General features: G+C 40.4%; 1 protein-coding gene across 2 annotated transcripts in view; it reads left to right on the plus strand.

Annotated features, from left to right (window-relative positions):
- The first annotated feature begins 2,739 nt into the window (after positions 1 to 2,739).
- Positions 2,740 to 20,151, plus strand: part of zgc:162297 (uncharacterized protein LOC555865 homolog) — a 74,078-nt gene continuing 56,666 nt past the window's right edge. The window contains exons 1-2 of one of the 2 annotated variants that reach the window (XM_043706867.1): positions 2,740 to 2,838; positions 18,455 to 18,612. In XM_043706867.1, the coding sequence (XP_043562802.1) occupies positions 18,555 to 18,612 (58 nt within the window). In that variant the 5' untranslated portion in view covers positions 2,740 to 2,838; positions 18,455 to 18,554. Of the gene's footprint in view, positions 2,839 to 18,240; positions 18,613 to 20,151 lie in introns of those variants that run through there. The other variant, XM_043706868.1, reaches the window with a different exon arrangement.

The following is a 20,151-nucleotide window of genomic DNA, read 5'->3' on the forward strand; positions in this document are numbered from 1 at the left end:
GTGGAGGGCTCCCTATGTGGGAGTCCCCTCCCTTTCGGGGATCTGGGGTGGAGGGTGCTGCACGCAGCGGTCCCCTGCAACCGCAGATTGCGGTGGTTCACCGACTCCCAGTCCAACTGCTTGTTCTGTGGCGCTGAGGAGTCCGTGGACCATGTGTATATTGGGTGTGGGCGTTTGCACTCCCTTTTTTTGATTTTCTCAAAAACCTCCTCTGCTCGTGGTTGCACTTCAGTCCCACGCTCCTGATCCTTGGGCACCCGGTACGGAGGAGGGAGGGCTGGTATGAAGACCTACTCGTGGGTCTGCTCTTGGGCCTGTCCAAACTGGCCATCAGCAGGTCGAGGCAGCGGGCCGTGGAGGGGGTCGTTAAGGCCGACTGCCTGCCCCTCTTCCGCGGTTACGTTAGAGCCCGGGTATCTCTGAAGAAGGAGCACGCGGTGTCCACCAACACCCTGGAGTTGTTCAGGGAGAGGTGGGCACTGCAGGGAGTGGAATGCATTATTTCCCCCTCTAACTCTATTTTGATTTAATCCCTGCCCTCCCCTTCACTGTTTGATCACACAGCATTGCCCTTTGATGTTTCCTTTCTTCCTGGTTGTGAAAACTGAATAAAGATTTGTGCACCTTTTGTCGTTCACTGTGTCTCACACCTGCACATACACATGGGTGCTGGGGAAAAAATAAGCACTACCGCAGTTAGGTGGTAGTGTGGGGGAAAAAAAGAAGGAAAAAAAAAGAGGTTTTGTTCATTCTGAGAAAAAAATAATTGACAACCTATCCTGGATCTCCCAGTCAAGAAGGTACAACAATGCCTCTCCTTCCTCAGGTAGCTCAGGAAAATTGAAATGTTCACAAGAACCCTTACCAACTTCCAAAGATGCATCACTGAAAGCTTACTGTCTGGTTGTATAACAGCCTAGTGTGGCAACTGCTCTGTCCAGGACTAAGAAACTACAGAGGCTGGATGCACAGCCCAGACCATCACGGAAGCCAACCCTCCATCTGAGAACTCCATTTACACAGCTCGTTGCCACGGAAATGCAGTCAACATCATCGAAGACCCATTGCTCCCCAGTTACGATCGCCTATAATCTCTTTCATCAGGAGGAGATACAGAAGCTTGAACACATGCACTAGGTTCATCAACAGCTTCTTCCCGGCCGTTATTAGATAAATGGATTCTCTAACCTCAAATAATGCTGATCTTGCTAATGTTGATCTTACCTCGTGCATGCCTTGTGCAGTGTAACCTACATGATCTGTACATCACTACTTACGATGAGCTGCCTGCATTGTTCATTGAGTGATTAATTTATTTTCACGTGTACCAAACTAATGGTCACGCGTGTTTGCTTGGCAATTCTAATTTCTATCATTTCCTTCAGAGAATAGTAGGTATTAGGAATTACTAAAGAACAAAGTTAGCATCCTTTTATTTTAATGTATTTGTAGCTAACTTTACAGCTAGTGAACTTGAAGTTTAAATTATTCAACTTGGATTACGCAGCACTTTTGTGGTAATGCACCAAGAACGGATAATAACAGGACAATGTGTGGATTCACCACAATAACAATAACGTGCACTGTAAAATGATGGTACACCAAAATTAAAAAAAACAGAAATTGCTGAGAAAGCTCAACCGGTCGGGCAGCATTTGTCGAAAGAAATCATGGTTAACATTTCGGTTCGAGTGATCCTTCCTCAGAACTGATGGTACTCCGAAGTGGTTTTGAATGAGTGTAAGAATTTTTAGAGATGGAAATGTGTTGCTGGGCTAATGCCCGAAACGTCGATTCTCCTGTTTCCTAGATGCTGCCTGACCTGCTGCGCTTTCCCAGCAACACATTTCCATCTCTGATCTCCAGCATCTGCAGACCTCACTTTCTCCTCTAAGAATTTTTAGAAAATGACAGCGCCATGCAGGTAGCGTTTCAAGCAGTCAGACACCCGGTGTGTTTACCTTCCGAGTCACGTACTCAGCTGTCACCGTGCTGAACCCAGACGCGGATTAGTCATGTGACCTACAATTACATGCTCACCACCCCTTGCGTCACGTATGGAGTTGCATCCCCGTCCCTTGCGTCACGTATGGAGTTGCTTCCCCGCCCCCCCATGTCACGTGTAGTGTTGCATCCCCGCCCCTTGTATCACGTGTCGAGTCGCATCCCGCCCCCTTGTGTCACGTGCCGCGTTCCAGACCGTCCCGGAGCAAGATGGCGTCGGGCGGTGGAATTTGCTGAGATCGAGCGGCTTCGGCGAAAAAAGGAAACATCCCGCCCCTTGTGTCACGTGCCGAGTCGCATCCCGCCCCTTGTGTCACGTGCCGAGTCGCATCCCGCCCCTTGTGTCACGTGCCGAGTCGCATCCCGCCCCTTGTGTCACGTGCGTGTTACGTCCCCTCCCCTTGTATCACGTGCCGAGTCGCATCCCGCCCTCCTTGTGTCACGTGCTGCGCTCCAGACCGTCCCGGAGCAAGATGGCGTCGGGCGGTGGCATTTGCTGAGAACGAGCGGCTTCGGCGAAAAAAGGAAAAGCTGCGCTTCGGGCTATTTGTGCTAATAATGCGAGTGTGAAATGTTTTCCGCTCCGACAGTGTTGATGACAAGACCTGCTCTCTCTATGCGGACGAGGAGTGAGGAGTTGTGCAGCTGCAGTTATCACATACATAAACATTTCTTTAGGACTCCCAGTTCCTGAGTGTTTATCAAACACAAGCTCGGGCTCCGGCTCCGGCTCTGGAGGAAATGGCAGACTCGCAGCATCGGCCCCGTGCCGCCGGCAAACCGCCGCACTCCCAGCCACTGACTCTCTCACGGCTCCGAGAAGAGCACGGAAAGGTAAAGGCCGTAAATAAGCGGCAGCAGCTGCAGCGGCGGCCATTGTGTTAAAATCAGGCGGAAGAACGAGGAGAAGGAGCCTGGGCTGCAGCGGGGTTTTTGTTTCAGGCTCCAGCCTGCGGGCCCAGGTTATGTTTTGGTCAAAGTGTCACCGCCCGGTCTGCCCAGATCCGTTGTCACCTGTTTACTGGTGGCTCAGACAGAACTCCTTCCCCCTCCCCCCGGTGTAGCGGGGTCTGGGCCGGGTTGTGATTCAGATCCCTTTCTTGTTACTTTCATCGATTGAAGGGCAGTCGGTCCAGCTCGGGTAGAAATCTCCCGTCAGCGAAACGGGAATATTTTTTACAAGGTAGAAGAGTATCTGAGCATTTTCTAAATTGGCGAAAAGACAGCAGTGATTGGAAACGCGAAATTACTAGATAGTATTCAAGAGTGTTTTTATTTCCGATTTTAAACGTGTGCATTTGCCTTTTAGGGCAGTCGTTTTCCTGAAGTCGAGTTCAAGCTATAAGCTCGGAGATATTTTATTCCTGAAAGATCCAGGGATGGCGAACACTTTTTCCATCATCAGTATACTCTCTTATATATGAGATGAGGTGTATCTAGGAAATAATGAATTAGTCTAATAATTGATCTAAATATGATCACGTTTTTATGGGCGACATTTATTTGCTGCAAAACGATTACGTTAAGCAAGGTTTTATAGCTATCAGAAAAAGCAACAATAGTTGCTGCTGACCTTAAATTTGTACACAGTCTTTATAATTCCTGATATGGTTTCCTGATCTTTTTCATGTGACATTTTCATATTCTCCAAGGCAGCAAATCAGAAATTGTCAAATTGCTGAATTGATTTATTTTTAATTTTTATCTAAAATATTGGGGTGTAGTAATTAGGTAACTTAAATTATATACTTTAAATTTTTTTTAAGGTGTAGGATTTCTTTCAGAATGGGAACGTTGACATTCAGCAAAAATAATGTTAGATTAGATTACTTAACAGTGTGGAAACAGGCCCTTCGGCCTAACAAGTCCACACCGACCCGCCAAAGCGCACCCACCCAGACTCATTCCCCAATGTTTACCCCTGCACCTAACACTTGGTGGAATTTAGCATGGCCAGTTCACCTGACCTGCACTTTTTTGGATTCTGTGAGGAAACCGGAGTACCTGGAGGAAACCCATGCAGACACTGTGAGAATGGGCAAACTCCACACAGTTGCCTGAGGTGGGAATTGAACCCAGGTCTCTGGCGCTGTGAGGCTGCAGTGCTCACCACCATGCCGTTCTCTTTAATGGCTTAAAGTGGGGTTGTGGAGGTGGGATGCTCTTCAGAGGGTTGGTGGAAACTTGGAGTCATAGAGATGTACAGCACGGAAACGACCCTTCAGTCCAACTTGTCCATGCCAACCAGATATCCTAACCCAATCTAGTACAACTTGCCAGAACCTGGTCCCTCCAAACCCTTCCTGTTCATAAACCCATCCAGATGCCTTTTAAATGTTGCAATTATACTAGCCTTCACCACTTCCTCTGGCAGCTCATTCCATACAAGTAACACCCTCTGCGTGAAAAAAAGTTGCCCCTTACGTCTCTTTTATATCTTTCCTCTCTCACCCTAAACCTACACCCTCTAGTTCTGGATTCCCCCACCCCAGGGAAAAGACTTTGTCTATTTATCCTATCCATGCCCCTCATAATTTTGTAAACCTCTATAAGGTCATCCCTCAACCTTAAACTCTGCAGGGAAAACGGCCCTAGCCTATTCAACCTCTCGCTATAGCTCAAATCCTCCAACCCTGGCAACATGCTTGTAAATTTTTTCAGAACCCTTTCAAGTTTCACAACATCTTTCCAATAGGAAGGAGACCAGAATTGCACGCAATATTCCAACCGTGGCCTAACCAGTCCTGTACAGCTGCAACATGACCTCTCAACTCCTGTACTCAATACTCTGACCAGTAAAGGAAAGCATACCAAATGCCGCCTTCACTATCCTATCTACTTGCAACTCCACTTTCAAGGAGCTATGAATCTGAACTCCAAGGGTCGTTTTGTTCAGCAACACTCCTGAAGACCTTACCATTAAATGTATAAGTCCTGCTAAGATTTGCTTTCCCAAAATGCAGCACCTCACATTTATCTAAATTAAACTCCATCTGCCACTTCTCAACCCATTGGCCCATCTGATCAAGATCCCATTGTAATCAGAGGTAACCTTCTTCACTGAACACTACACTTCCAATTTTGGTATCGTTTGCAAACTTACTAACTATACATCTTCTGCTCACATCCAAATCATTTATATAAATGATGAAAAGTAGTGGACCCAGCACTGATCATTGTGGCAACCCACTGGTCACAGGCCTCCAGGCTGAAAAACAACACTCCACCACCAACCTCAGTCTTCTACCTTTGAGCCAGTTCTGTATCCAGATGACTCGTTCTTCCTGTATTCCATGAGATCTAACCTTGCTAAGCAATCTCCCATGGGAAAACCTTGTCGAATGCCATATAGATCACTGATGAGACAGTGAGGTCTGCAGATGTTGGAGATCAGACTTGAGCAGACTTGTTACTGGAAAAGCAGAGCTGGGAAATCGACTTTCCAGGCCGAAGCCCTCCATCTATATAGATCATGTCTACTGCTCTGCCCTCATCAATCGTGTTTGTTACTACTTCAAAAAAACTCAAGTTTGTGAGACATGATTGCCCACACACAAAGCCATGTTGACTATCCCTAATCAGTTGACTTGATGCTTACACACTGTAGGGATTCTATGATTCTAAAGAGGCTCCATATGAGTAATTATGGACTTTTTAAAAACTAGTTTTATCTCAAATCAGCATGGTGTCACTTTTTCAGAATAAACTCTGAAGTATGTCATTAGTCATCAGAGGTGTCCCTCCGTGCAGTCCAGTAGAATGCACTGAACTGAAAAAATGTCAAATTCCAAACAGTAATTCCTGGATTTTTGCATTCTGTGCATTTCTGGATTTCAGACATTGCTTTTCATTTCAGAGGAGCAATGACTGTAATTACCAAGTTTGCTGCCATTGCTATTGCAGAAGGACAAAACTAAAAGTTCTCCACTTGAAGTAACATTCAAAATGAAACCGATGAGCTGATAACACAAATAGGAATAAGTATGATCTGATCTGATGGTTATTAGAGATATTGCTGAAAAGTAGATTGGGAACTGAATATTGAAGGTTACGTTCCCCTTAGGAAAGAAAGGAAGCTCTGAAAAGGTGGCTGTGTTAATCATTGGTATCAATACAATAAGGGGTGATGATCTAAGTGCAGGGAATCAGGATATTGATGTGGTTTGGGTAGAAATAAGAAATGATGAAGGCAAGAAGTAACTCTCAAGAGTGGTATGTAAAATAAAAAGCTGCCCTAACCGTAACCCCGTGGTCGTATGGAATATAAATCAAATATTAATGTGAGCTTGCCAAAAAGATAGGGTGATAATTATAACTTGCTGCAAAAACTGGAAAAGTTAGATGGGCAAAGGTAGCTGGGATGAATTTGTAGAGTAAAAGCAGAATATTCTGGAGAAATTCAACTACTCTTCTGAAATATCATATTCATCTTAATGTTAACTGTTTCTCTCTCTGTGGATGCTGCCAGACCTGCTGGGTTTCTACAGCACTTTGTTTTTATTACAGGAGTTCCAGTTTCAGCAGTAGTTTACTTTTCTTTTAATTTTAATGTTTTGGAGCCAACGAGAGAACTGTCTGGACTAGTTTTGGCATTGTGCAACAATGTGCACCAGTCTTCAGTGGAAGATAAAATTGACATCTCAGAAATAATTGTGAATCAGTGAATGGAAATGAAGGAGGAACTCTGGAAAATTAGTCACCAGGGAAGTGGTGCTAGTAATTGGAGCTATGGGCTGACGGTTCTCCAGGACCTTATCGACTTCGTTCTAGGATCTTAAAAGGAGTGACTAGTGAAATAGCTGATACGTTAGTTTTAATTTTCCAGAGTTCCTCAGATTTAAGAAAAATAAAAGCTTATGACATCATTAGTAACACATTGATATAGCTGCAAGATTGCCTCCTCAACAAGAAACAGAACATAGCCAGAAAGGATCATTAAGATGTTACAAGTGTTGCGCCACAGTGCCTGCGGCCTTTAACCTTTTATAATTTATATCAACAACCTGGATTGAAGGAACTGGACGTTTGCTTGCTAAATTTGCTGATCACGTGAAATTGGGTAGGAAAGTAAGTTGTAGAGAAGATGTAAGGAGACTGTCAAGGTATAGACATTTGAAATAAGTAGGTAAAGATCTTGCAAATAAATTATATTGTAGGGAAATGTGAAATTTCCATTTTAGAAGGAAGAATAATAAGTGTCATGTGAATTGTGAGAGGTTAAAGAGCGGAGATAGAGCGAACTGTGTGTCCTAGTACATAAGTTGCAAAAGATTATTATGTAGGTATAACCTAATGGGAATGTTGATTTTAAAAAAATACATATTGTAAGAGAACCAGAATGCAAAATGAGGAAGTTTTTTTTATGTGGGGTGTTGATGGGACCATCCTGGAGTACTCTGAATAATATTGGTCATCTTATTTTAAAGAAAGCAATTCAAAGATGGTTTACTCGACTAATATCTGGAATAGGTGAGTTGCCTGGGGAGAGGGTGGACAGGTTGCTATTGTATTTCCTGTAATTTAGAAAAGCCAGAGGTAATTTGATTCAAATTAAAGATGTTGACAAGGTGGATGCATTGTTTTGTGGAAAATTCTAGAACGAGGGTTACTATTTCTAAATAATGCCTTGCTCATTTAAGGCAGAGAAGAGAATTTTCTTTTGCCCAAGACAATAGGGTAGGTGGGAATGTGAAGTAATTGGAATAGCATGATTGTATCAAATGGTGAAACAGGCTCAAAGGGATGAGTAACCTACCCATCCTCATTCCCATGTTCATTTGCAAGTAAAATCTGGGCTAATGAAAAGTCAACCTGAATGAAGAATCTATTATATTGTCACTCAAATTGTACATGTACTGTATTGTTTCCATTTTCCTGTTTCATTTATACAAAGCGTTGATGTTGAGTGATGTATCCTGACTTAAAACATCAGCCTTTAAGCCAAGGTCATTGTTATGAAAAATGCTGTCAGGCTCCCCCCCGCCCCATGTGTTCTATGGGAGATATAAGAAGACAAGTGTTGTGTTGATGCTAAATTGCTCATCATGTCCAGGTTAAGTGGATTAGCTGTGGGAAATGTACAGTTACAGGGAGAGGTTAGGAGGGTGGGACTGGGTGGGATACTGTTCAGATGGTCAGTGTGGGCTGAATGGCTTGTGTCCATACTGTAGGGATTCTGTTCTATTTTCAATGACTAGCCATTTCTATATGACCAGTTAAAGCAATAGTATTATATTTGCACTTGATTAGGTTTTAGGGAGAAGCAATCTCTGTCAATCTTACTGTACTTGTTCCTTTTTGCTAGGAAATTATTTAGAAAATGCAATTTTATGGAAATGTTTTCCATATTTGCTTAATTGCTTTTGAGTGCAAGGTATTTAACTGTAATTTTGATATGTGAATTATCTGCTGTCTGGACCTGAACAGCCATTAGTCAAACCTCCCTGCTTGAATTCTGTGAAAATAGGCAGTTTAACTAAGTTGTTAGAGGTGGATTGTGTTATTAACTAGCTAATTTGTTATTGTAATTTTTAAAAAATGTTTTGTACAATTTATTATTTTTAACATTTATGGCACTATTTTGATGTAGTGATACTGCTCGTCTTATTCTACAGCGACACTAAAAATTGGGCATTTAATGAACTTTTTTTGCAGTTCTGCATATTCATCAATATCGTTTTTTAGGATGGATGAGTGGAAGGCATTAACTACTAGTGAGTTATGAGGAATATTGTATTGCTACTGATCTTGTCTTAGAAAAACTTTTTTATGAATGTATTGGATTGACACAAATAAACAAAGTGGAACAGCTCTGAGAGATCTGGGCTCCGAAGAATTAATGACTGGACAGTAAGTCAGTAGGATGAAATGTGGGGAAAGGAGATTATCACTTTGGGAAAAGCAAAGCATTTTTTTCACGGTATTAATTTTTAAAATGATATTCTGATAGATTTGGTTGTTCATTTTCAAGCAGCACAAAGTTCACATGCAGCTGGGATATCATAGTGTGGTGGTCATGTCACTCATCTAGTAATCAATTGTTGTAAAAATTGATCTGGTTCTGTAATATCCATTCGGGAAGGAAATCTGTAATAGCCTGTCTGATCCACATGTTATTTCAGACCCATTGCAATGTAGTTGACTTTTAACCGTCTTCTGAAACGGCCCAGCAAACCAAGGTTAATTAGGGAGGTCAATAAATTTTGACTTTGACATTGATGCCTATATCCCAACAAAGAATAGAACAAAATGTAGCAAGCAATTCAGGTAAAAGACATTTTGACCTTTGTTGTAAAGGGGCTGGAGTACAAATGCAATTTTGTTCAGGGTGAGGTCGCATTTGAAGTGTTGTGCATAGTTTTGTTACCCTAATCCAAAAAAGCACATATTCACTTTAGGAACAGTACAACAAAGGCTTATTGGATTGATTCCTGAAATGAGTTCTGTAGTGTGAGATTAAGTAGTTTGGAGTTTATACTCTGGAATTTAGAAGAATGAGAGGTGATTTCATTGCAACTTATAAGATTCTTAGTAGGTTTGACAGGATACATGTTGAGAAGTTGTTTCCCCTACCTGGAGTGTCTATAAATGGAGGGCACAGCAAAGACCCAATGTTTAATCACTAAATTATAGAATTGTTATAGTGCAGAAGGAGGCTTTTCATGCTTGTGCTAACTCTTCAACTGAGCATCTCTTCTAGGACTAATTTCTTGGGTTTTTTTTCTCCATAATCAACGCATTATTTCCTTTTAGTAAGCCATCTAATTTTCTTTTGGATGCTCCACCACACTCTCAGGTAATTCATTCCAGACCCTAATCCCTTGATGTGCAAAGTGATTAGGGAAGGAAATCTGTAATCCATAGCCAGTCTGATCTACATGTCATTCCAGACCCAATGCTTTGTGCTTGATTTTTAACTGTCCTCGTATCACTTTTGCTTTAACTAATTACTTTAAATCTGTGCGCTGTCATTTTTGATCCTTTCATGAATGAGAACTTTTTTTTCCTATTTATTCTATCCAGACCCCTCATGATTGAATAAATGCTTGAATTAAATCTCCTCTCAGCTTTCTCTTCAAGGTATACTGTGCCAATTTTTCCTATACATCTCCATTTCTGAAATGCTTCTCCCCAGAATCATTATTTTAAACCTGTTTTGCCCTCCGTCCAGTACGTTTGCATTCTTCTGAAAGTGTGGTGGCTAGAACTTGACGCAGTACTTCAGCTGAGGAGACTACCCTTCACACCAAGGCTTACGTTTCTTCACAAGACTCCCTAGCAAAAAATACATTCAGTGGTAGTGAATGGAAAAATTATTCAACAAATGGAGTCATTTCTGACACCAAGGAAGATGATTGGGATTGTTGAAAGCTATTCATTGAAGCCAAAAGAACATCAATGTAGTGGTTCTTTAGAGAAGCATGTTTGGCATTCCCACCATCAGCTGCATCCTTTCATTTATGATAAGGTCAGTTGTGGGACAGTTTCTTGAAGTGTCCAGCTGATTTCAAAATGTTTTTTAATAATTAACCACCTCAATTCCCTTGACAGCAAGTCTTGAATAACATCCAGTGACACAACTGGCAGACAATGACCATTTCAAACCAAAATCTTCTGACTCCTAAAACAAGTCTCCAACCTGGAGTGTTGAGCTTCCCTTATGGGAAAGTGCCTTTGTGTATGCTCTTGAGTGTCTGCATTTCCCTCCCACCACCATCCGACTTCCACAGGTCTACTTCCTTATGCCCATCACCACTGCCAACTTCTCTTTCTCTGGCAGTTTTCATCGAGGAGTGTCTCAGCACTTTTTCAGTCTTGTAATGAGGTCCCATTTGGAAATGTTCGGGGAAACGATCTCAGGTGGAAAGTCAATAACTAAAACTATTGGTAACTGGTTCACCAGTCAAACGAATTGCATTACATCGTAGTCCTTTGTAATTTTGGATATCCTGTTGTGAAACCCCTGGTTCATTTTGCAGGAGCTCATTGAAGTTCACATGTAACACTTGCAAGCCTTTACAGAAGTTCAGTTGTCATAGTTTTGGTCCTAATTACTGACGTGAAGAATAGCAAGATACAAAATAACAAATCAAAAGCAATATTGAGCATTATTTAGCAGGCAACCTGTAAATGGTAGAAATAACAGCTTTCATTAATGTCTTAAAATGTTAACCCCACAGGTAGTCAATTCTCCAAGGGATTTCAGTCTCGAGACAAATTCTGGATGATATACACTTATCAATTAGTAGTTCCCTTCTCTGTGGTCTTTTAGAAATTGCTTAATACCTGTATATAGTTTGTTCCTTCCTTGAAATCGTTCATCACTATCCCCGTTACCCTGAAGGTTTAGCTGTTAAGCTGGAATGATTACCAACCTGTTGCTTTAGTATTGATTGTTATGAATGATTAAGTTGAAGTGCCTTTAGATCTTCTTATTCTACGTGTTGTTTAGTTACGTCTTCCCGCTCAACCTCATGAGTGATGCAGTTCTGATCTTTGTCCATCTAACCCAACAGGATATAGATAGGTTAGGCAACTTAATCCATTATTGATTTCTCTTCTGCTTTTAATGTTAAAACAGAAATGCTTGATATTAATCCTACTCTTCTACTTTGGACAATGATTTCCTTCACAATGGGATCCAACAGGTGTTGGGTTTTATAATTTACTCAAAACTTGTGTTTACAGACACTGGATCTCCTGAAGGGCTATGTACTGCCACCTTTCATCCTGTATATGAATAATTAATTGACGATCAGATTACTGAAGTATGCTGTATGCTGATTGTGGGTGTCATCAGAAATAAAAAGTAAATATAAGTGAAGTTTGTAAAATAATGCAGTATGGATTCTTTGAAAATCAAAAAAAAAAATCAAGGAACTAAATTTAGATTTTAGAAAAAAGCCAGTTATTTATATACATTAGAATAGGCGAAAGTGAGGACCATAGATACTGGAAATTAGAGCCGAGTGTGTGGTGCTGGAAAAGCACAGCAGTTCAGGCAGCATCCGAGGAGCAGGAAAATCAACGTTTTGGGAAATTTAAGGACTTTTGCCCGAAACGTCGATTTTCCAGCACCACACTCTAGAAATTACAATAGTTAACTACAGTAATCCATGTGTCAACGTGGATGGTAAATGACGCACACGTTTGTATAGGAAGTGACTGTCTGTTGAGAATGCTGTCTGTTTCAGAAGCTATGCTGCACGCTGCTGCCTGAGGAAAGCAGACTCTAAGGCTACATTACTACTAAAACAGGCACAAAGTATATTTGAGTTGATCTTCCTTTGTTGAATCAACTTTGATCAAAACTCTTGGAGAGAAGAGGGCATAAATAATGGGAATCCCCAATTGTCTCAATAACACTGTTCGAGTTCAGGGTAAAAGCTAAAATCCTTCAAATGTAGGACAAACTGTGTCATGAAGTCATTTGTGCCCTGAAGCATTTTTAACAGGAGCAGATGTTCATAGCATGGACTCGTTGATAAATGATTCTAATGACTCAGTTCAACACATATTTCAATTATATGTTCGATTTCTTTGATCATGTATTATTTTCTCCATTTTCTAACAACTAGAAATTTCTGTATGGAATTTTCTGTTGAGGCTACAAAGTGGAAGAAGTGTGTGTGTTTCGAGGAAGCAGTCCATCACTCCCTGCTTCCATTGGGTACACGTTTCTCTCCTTCATCAATCATAATATCAGATGATTGTCAAAAAGTACGTTCATCAGTTTTTGGAGAATCTTTCAACAGACTATCAACGTGAGACCAGTTGATTTATTTTCTCTCTATCAGTGTTGCCAGGGCAAATCTTTTGGAAAAATGAGGATTGCCGATCAAGTCAGAGTCCGGTGGTGGGAAAGCACAGCTGGTCAGGCAGCATCTGAGGAGCAGGATTTCCCCTTCCCCACCTTTTCGCAGATCTAACCTTCCAACTGAGCACCGCTCTCTTGAACTGTCCTACCTGTCCGTTTTCTGTCCCACCTATCCGCTTCACCCTTCTCTCCGTCCTATTACCTTCCCCCCACCTTCATCTACCTATGTATTCCCAGCTATTTTCTCTCCAGCCCCACCCCCTCCCATTTATCTCTCTCCTCCTTCGACCACAAGCCTCATTACTGATGAAGGATTTCTGCTTGAAACGTCAATTCTTCTGCTTCTTGGATGCTGCCCTGACCGGCTGTGCTTTTTCAGCACCACAAATCTTCTGGAGTCTTGCGATTGCCCTCGGATGTGTCTCTTTGACCAGATTACCCTCTCTCCTGCATTTTTCCTGTAACTTGGAGCGAACTTGCACCTGCCTTACTGTTGCTGATCATACTGGCTGCATCTTTTTGTCTCTGTGAGATGCCTCTTTTTTTTAATATAAGAACTTGAGAGACAAAAAGTCTGACCACATTTAGCGTTCTTGATTCTTCTGTTGTTTTCCAGTGTGAAAATTTGCACTTTGCTAGTAACTCTCCACTTGTTCTCTCTTACTACCGCTACCCCTGACTCCCAAACTGTCAGACAGAATTTAAAGCAGATGATGTCACCTTGTTCTTCCCTTTTAACTTGAATTAAAGAGACCGCTACAAACACTATTATATAAAACATCACATTTGTACCATTCTTCCCATGTTATAAAATTGTTTTCTGTCTAATTCAAGATTAATTTATGGGCAATTGAGAAAGAGATTGGAATGTCAAAGGTTGTTAAAGGTTTTTGAGTTTCTAGTCAGAACGATGGATCTGATGCTAGGGAAATAAATGATATATTTCAGTGTAGCAATAGAATAGAAACCAATTTTAAGGATGTAAAAGTTGAAATACTTTTTATTCTCAATGCTGAATGTACACTTTTTAAATTATTTTCAAATTGCAGTCTATCTTAATTTAACAACAAAACTTTGTGATTTCTTACAATAAAACCCGCACACAGGGATCACATCTGAAACACACACCCACACGAGAAGTTGCATTAGGACCTTATTCAAAAGGGCTACAACAGATTACACTATCCCTGACCTCAACGAAAGTAAGAACTCATCTCTAGAGTCTTCACCAAGAATGGATAGCCCCACAACTTCATCTGCAGATGCCTCGCAAACAAGACAATGTGACGAGGACATGGTAGCCGTGCTGCCATATATAAAAAAATCTCGGAACTAACAGCCAGACGTCCCCAACCACTCGGATTCCTGACAGTTCACAAACCAACAGCCACGCTCAGACAACTCACCAGAACAAAAGACCGTATCCCATCATGTGCAAGACGAACATTGATTTACAGGATTCCATGCAATGACTGCATGAAACACCATATAGGACAAACAGGCAGACAACTAGCAATCCACATACACAAACACCAACTAGCCACTAAGTGCCATGACCAGCTGTCCATAGTAGCCATACACACAGATGACACGAACCACAAATTTGACTTGCACAACACAATGATAATAGTACAAGCTAAACATAGGACAGCCAGAGAATTTCTAGAAGCATGGCACTCATCCAAAGGCTCCGTTAACAAACACAGACCTAGACCCAATAGCTACTACAATGAACTCCCGGAATTGGCAACCAGAAGCAGCAGGAACGGAACCAAATAAATTCCAGAAGAGAGAGTACAGCACTTCACAGGAGGGTCCAAAGCACTGGAAATGTCACCTAGATGTCTGCAAATCAACTTCCTAGGTCCATGAACATAGCCACAATCATTTAAATGCTAATGGCTTTGAATTTGGCAATTTGTACTGTCGAAAGTAAAAAAAGTCATTCTTCTGTGTCCACAAAGTTCCATTCCACATCGATTGAGACATTGCTCCAAGCATTAAACTATTATTATCAAACATCCCTGTTGAACCATTTTCCAATGCCGTCAAATATGGAGGTTTCGTTTCACACCTCTTTTCCTATGCTAGCTGTCACTATGGTCATTAACAAAATCCTTACTTCCCTTTTTCTCCCTGATTAAAATACCTCTGGACTTCTCACTTGACCTATATATTGCCAATGATTTTGACACTGGGGGAAAGAATGGGTTTGGCTATCTACTGAAAAACGTAATATAGGATTTTTAATTCTTCAGCGTGACAGCTGACTCAATGCGACATTTATTGTTAGATTCGGAGTCATACAGCATGGAAACAGATCCTCAGTCCAATTCATCCATGCTGATCAGATATACTGGTCTGAATTAGTCCCATTTGCCAGCATTTGGCCTATACCGCTCTAAATACTTTCTAATCATATAAGCCACCAGTTGTCGTTTTGAATGTTGCAATTGTACCAACCTCCACTGCTCTGGCAGCTCATTCCGTTCGTGTACCACTCTGTGTGAAAACCTTACCACTCGGGTCTCTTTTAAATCTTTCTCCTCTCACCTTTAGCCATGCCCTTTAGTTGTGAACTCTCCCACCCTGGGAAAAAAAGGCCTATCTGTGCCCCTCATGATTTTATGAATCTCTATAAGGCCACCCCTCATTCTCTGATACTGCAGGAGAAAGAAACACCAACCTATTCAGTCTCTCCCTATAATTCAAACCCTCCAGTCCAGGCAACATCCTTGTGGATATTTTCTGAACTCTCCATTTTAACAACATCCTTCCTATAGAAGGGTGACCAGATAGGAGGAACATAAAACAATCACCATCACTGTTTGATAAGGAGTGGTGTGTTATCCTCTTGAGCTACTATAGTCTGTGTGGTGAAATTGTCCACACAATCTATTGGATGGGGAATTTTAGAATTTTGATTCAAAATTGCATGTTTATGTCAGGATGGTATATGATTGAGAACGGTATGTGGAAATGATAGTCATAGAATCACAGAGATGTACAACATGGAAATAGACGCTTCAGTCCAACTCAACCAGGCTGATCAGATATCCTAAATTAATCTAGTCCCATTTGCTAGCTTTTGGCCCATATCGCTCTAAACCCTTCCTATGGATCTACCCATCCAGGTGCCTTCTAAATGTTGTAATTTTACCCAACTCGTCCACTGGCAGCTCATTCCATACACGCACCATCCTCTGTGAAAAAGTCACCCCTCTGATCCCTCTTAAATCTTTCCCCTCTCCCCTATGCCATCTAGTTTTGGACTCTCTTACCTTGGGGACAAAACCCTGCCTCTCATGTTTTTATAAACTTCGATAAAGTCACGCCTTGGCCTCCAACACTCCAGGGAAAATAGTTACAGCATATTCAGCCTTTCCCTATAGCTTAAATCCTTCAACCCTGGAAACATCCTTGTAAATCTTTTCTGAATACTTTCAAGTTTCACAACTTTGCTATAACAGGGAGACCAGAACTGAATGCAAAATTTCAAAAATGGCCTAACCAATGTTCCGTATAGCCGCAGCATGACCACCTAACTCCTGTACTCAATGCCCTGACAAATAAAGGCAAGGGTACTAAACACCAACTTCACTATCCTGTCTACTTGTGTTCTCATACCTGCTGCCTTTGCCCTTCTCTTTAGTGGATGTTGTGAATTTGGAAGCTGCAGCAGAAATTCAGCTTTGCTGCTTCATGTGATTCCTGAAGATGAGTAAAAGTTCTGGCCACAGTAAGATTTCTACAATTTGTATTAGTTCTTATGAAAGAGTTAGGGAAAGGACAAGACAAATAGCCCACCGACACTGGGTGTCGAGCCTTCAGCTAATTAATCCTGGGATGAAGCACTGAACATTGTACTAACCACAAAGTTGCATCTTTAGGACAATTGTGTACAGGATAGGGTGAAGAAGGGAAACAAAATTTTCTTGCTGAAGTAGGTTTTAAAATAACTGTTACTATTAATTGCAAAATTGTGGTCCTGCATTGTTTTCTCCTCTACAAATTTTATTTTAGTCACCTGCATTTAATCTATCCACAAAATCAATAAAAACCTGAATGTACTTAATTTTAATGTCAATTCATTTTATCCTCTTGTGATGCTTGGTTTAAATTTCATTCAAGTTACTTATTTCAAAATGATTGAGTGAAATGTAGACTATATATTTATCTCCATTTTATTTGGTCACATACAGTTGATGGTTTGGTGACTTGGAATATTTGTGCATTGAATTGTGGGATGCATGTGTGTTTCCCAACTCTGTACTTAATTCCCATTCTGCTGTATTGCTTTGTGGTAGTGAACACAGGTCAGCTGTTGCTACAGTAAAGAAGGAATACTGCTAATTCACAAGCTGAAGGAAACTGTGGTGGAAACTTGGAAGTATGTTACTTGGAAGTATGTTACTTGCCTGTTCCTCTGTGAAAAGAACTAGGGGGCAAAATAACGTCAAAGATCTAAATAACTTTACAAGTCAAATCCCTGTCAAATCTCATATCTAATCAATGAATGCATCTGCTTATTTTAAGTTTAGGACCCTTCCCTCTTCCCTTCAAAATAATAAATGATATAGCAATTTCAAAGAGAAAATTAAGAAGTAAATCTGTTAACTTTGGCAATATCAATCTTTTCAAAACTCAGAATTTGCTTTGTTTTTACCTATGCTATCTCAGCATCATTTCATGAATGTCAAAATTAACAGTACCTGTTGAAATCATACACTGAAGATCTAAACTTCCATCTGTTGTTTTTCCTATATTCTAATTTTAATTCAATTAGATCTTCTGTTCAAGGAAGAAAGAGTGAAATAAAGATATCATTTTTTTCTTGATCTCAAGATGTCCTAAAATGCTTTACTACATTTGTTTTTGAAGCCTTGTAGGATAGACAGGAACCAAATTGTGTACAGCAAAGCCTTACAAACACAATTGAAATAAATGACCTGATCATGGTGCTGGTTGAAGAATAATTGCTGGCCAGGACATTGGGCATACTACTCTGATCTTCAGATCTTCATTATCCAGAGGAGCATCTATACATTTATTCAGTTTTATTTTCTGTTAGAACATCCCTGTGCAAATGAATTAAATAACCACTGTATAAAAATGTCAATGTATAGAAGCACAAATATATAAATTGTCAATGTGTATATATTCCACTGTTGTTTCTTTTAGCTTATTCTTTCATAAGCTTGGAGAATTTTTTAAAATCCAACTTAATTTTTCAAGCAACTAGGTACAGAAGAAAATTCCTATCAGAAAATGCCATTTAATATTCAGCCCATGTCAACCACTCTTTCCTCTTGTGCAAGGTTTGTGAAGAATTGCAGCTCAGGTTGAGGTTTAGGGTGTAGATTTGCTCGCTGAGCTTAGGTTTGATATCCAGACATTTCATTACCTGGCTAGGTAATGAAATGTCTGGATATCAAACCTACAGCTCAGCGTGCAAACCTACACCCTCTTTCCTCTTGTCTTGGATCATAGGAAGTAGTATTGGTATACCAATTTCACTATTTAAACTGTAGATCCGAATAATTGCAAACACAGAACAAGCTATATGTAAGGTTTATATTTGGACTATTGCTCAAATGTGAATGTTTGTCAATTTACATTTTCTTTTGCCTGCAGACCATTTCATAGTGGAAAATCAATGTGAAATGAAATGAGAATTAATTGAGTGGAGGACTTGGACACCAGGAGAGAAACTCTGCCATATAGCGGCCTATTTATGTTTGCTGCCAGTTGCAATTTGTTTTCACAGATGGGAAGCAAAACTGTTTCACAAGGTGATGTATGCTCTGTGCCTCCAGACCTTTTTGCATTATTGCATTGGCTCTGGCAGGGAACTATAAAATAAACAGATGAGACTGAACAAAGGAGAAGTTTGTTTTGGATGTTTTGCTTTTGATTTAAAGCTTACCCCTTCACACTTCTAATCCAAATCTGAAATCCTCTTGGTTGGTGCAGGTAGTCAGCTTGCAGCAATTCACCATAGTCAAATTGGCATAACCAGCACCTGTTGCTGCCACCTCTATGTGTTAACAGAACAAAAGCCCATTGAATGATCAACAGCTGTTATGTTGGTTCTGAACTATCCAGGGGGCCAAGTTTAGGGTTTCTGTGTAAGAGTGCAAATGATTCTAAGAATTAGAATAATGTAAGTGACAGATGTGTTGTGTTCTGTTCTGATAGAAATAGAGAAGCTGGCATTGCTGTTTGTTTGTATTTCTAAAGGAGTTCTTTTTTCATTTTGGTTCAGTGTTCAAGTGCAAAATCAGAGTGTAGAGATAGTTGTATAAAGGGTGATGAAACTACTTCAATTACAGTCGATGAATTGTTACTGACCTTGAATCTTGGAATTGAGTCTTGTATAAAAGCAGTTAATTTTGCTTTAGCAAGTTCAAAGCATAAAGTATTTCACATTTGTCAGTTTTAGTCAGGTCTTTTGAACTGATAGAACCTATTGAAATAATTATGGAGGATGTTTAGCATTTTTTACCATTTATAATGCAAGTTTCATGGCTTAACCCTTCAACTTGTATTTTTAAGTATTTCAAATGTTGTGGTACAGTAATAATTCCTAATGATTTCATGTTTATGATTTGAATCATGTTACAAATGACTTGGTGTATTGTGGTGGGTTTGGGAAATCATAAGGATCACAAGATCATAAGCTTATGTTTTTAAATCTAACAATTAAGTAATGCCATAAAATAGAAGAATGTGGATTTCTGTGTTAAATTTGTCTGTTATTGGTGAACATTCTATATGTCTCTGCCCAAAATCTGCTGAGATGATGTTCCAGTTCAGGAGAAGCTTCAATTTTACTCATTGTAGGTTACTCATTTGTAGGTAACTCATTACCCTTCCCCTTAAACTTTACTATCCATTTGTGCCAATTCTTGGTTCTAGCCAAATAATCATAGATCTTTTGTCAGGTTTGAACTTAATGAACTTAAACCTCTCAGTCCTACGGAAGAGTTTGCTAAAACTACCTCAAAGTTACCCAGAAATAATTAAGATAGAAGTCATTGTATAAATTCAACTGACTTAAGATAACTCTCCATTTCCCTTTTTCTTTGCTGCAACCCCACCTCACCCACAAACTTCATCCGCTCAGTGGATGTTTGAATCAATTTAAAAGAAAATACTAGCTGTTATAAAAAAAGACCTGAATTGATATTCTTAACAGGTCTCAGGATGGTGCATAGAATTGGGATAGAAATAATTCAAGACCAGCTCAGTTGTTTCTAGCTTTGCATTTTCTTTGACCAAGCTGAAATTCTATCTACTAGGTACTTCAAACATGCCAAAACCACAGGCTT

The sequence above is a fragment of the Chiloscyllium plagiosum genome, chromosome 17 (assembly GCF_004010195.1).
Source record: "Chiloscyllium plagiosum isolate BGI_BamShark_2017 chromosome 17, ASM401019v2, whole genome shotgun sequence".
Lineage (NCBI taxonomy): Eukaryota > Metazoa > Chordata > Chondrichthyes > Orectolobiformes > Hemiscylliidae > Chiloscyllium > Chiloscyllium plagiosum.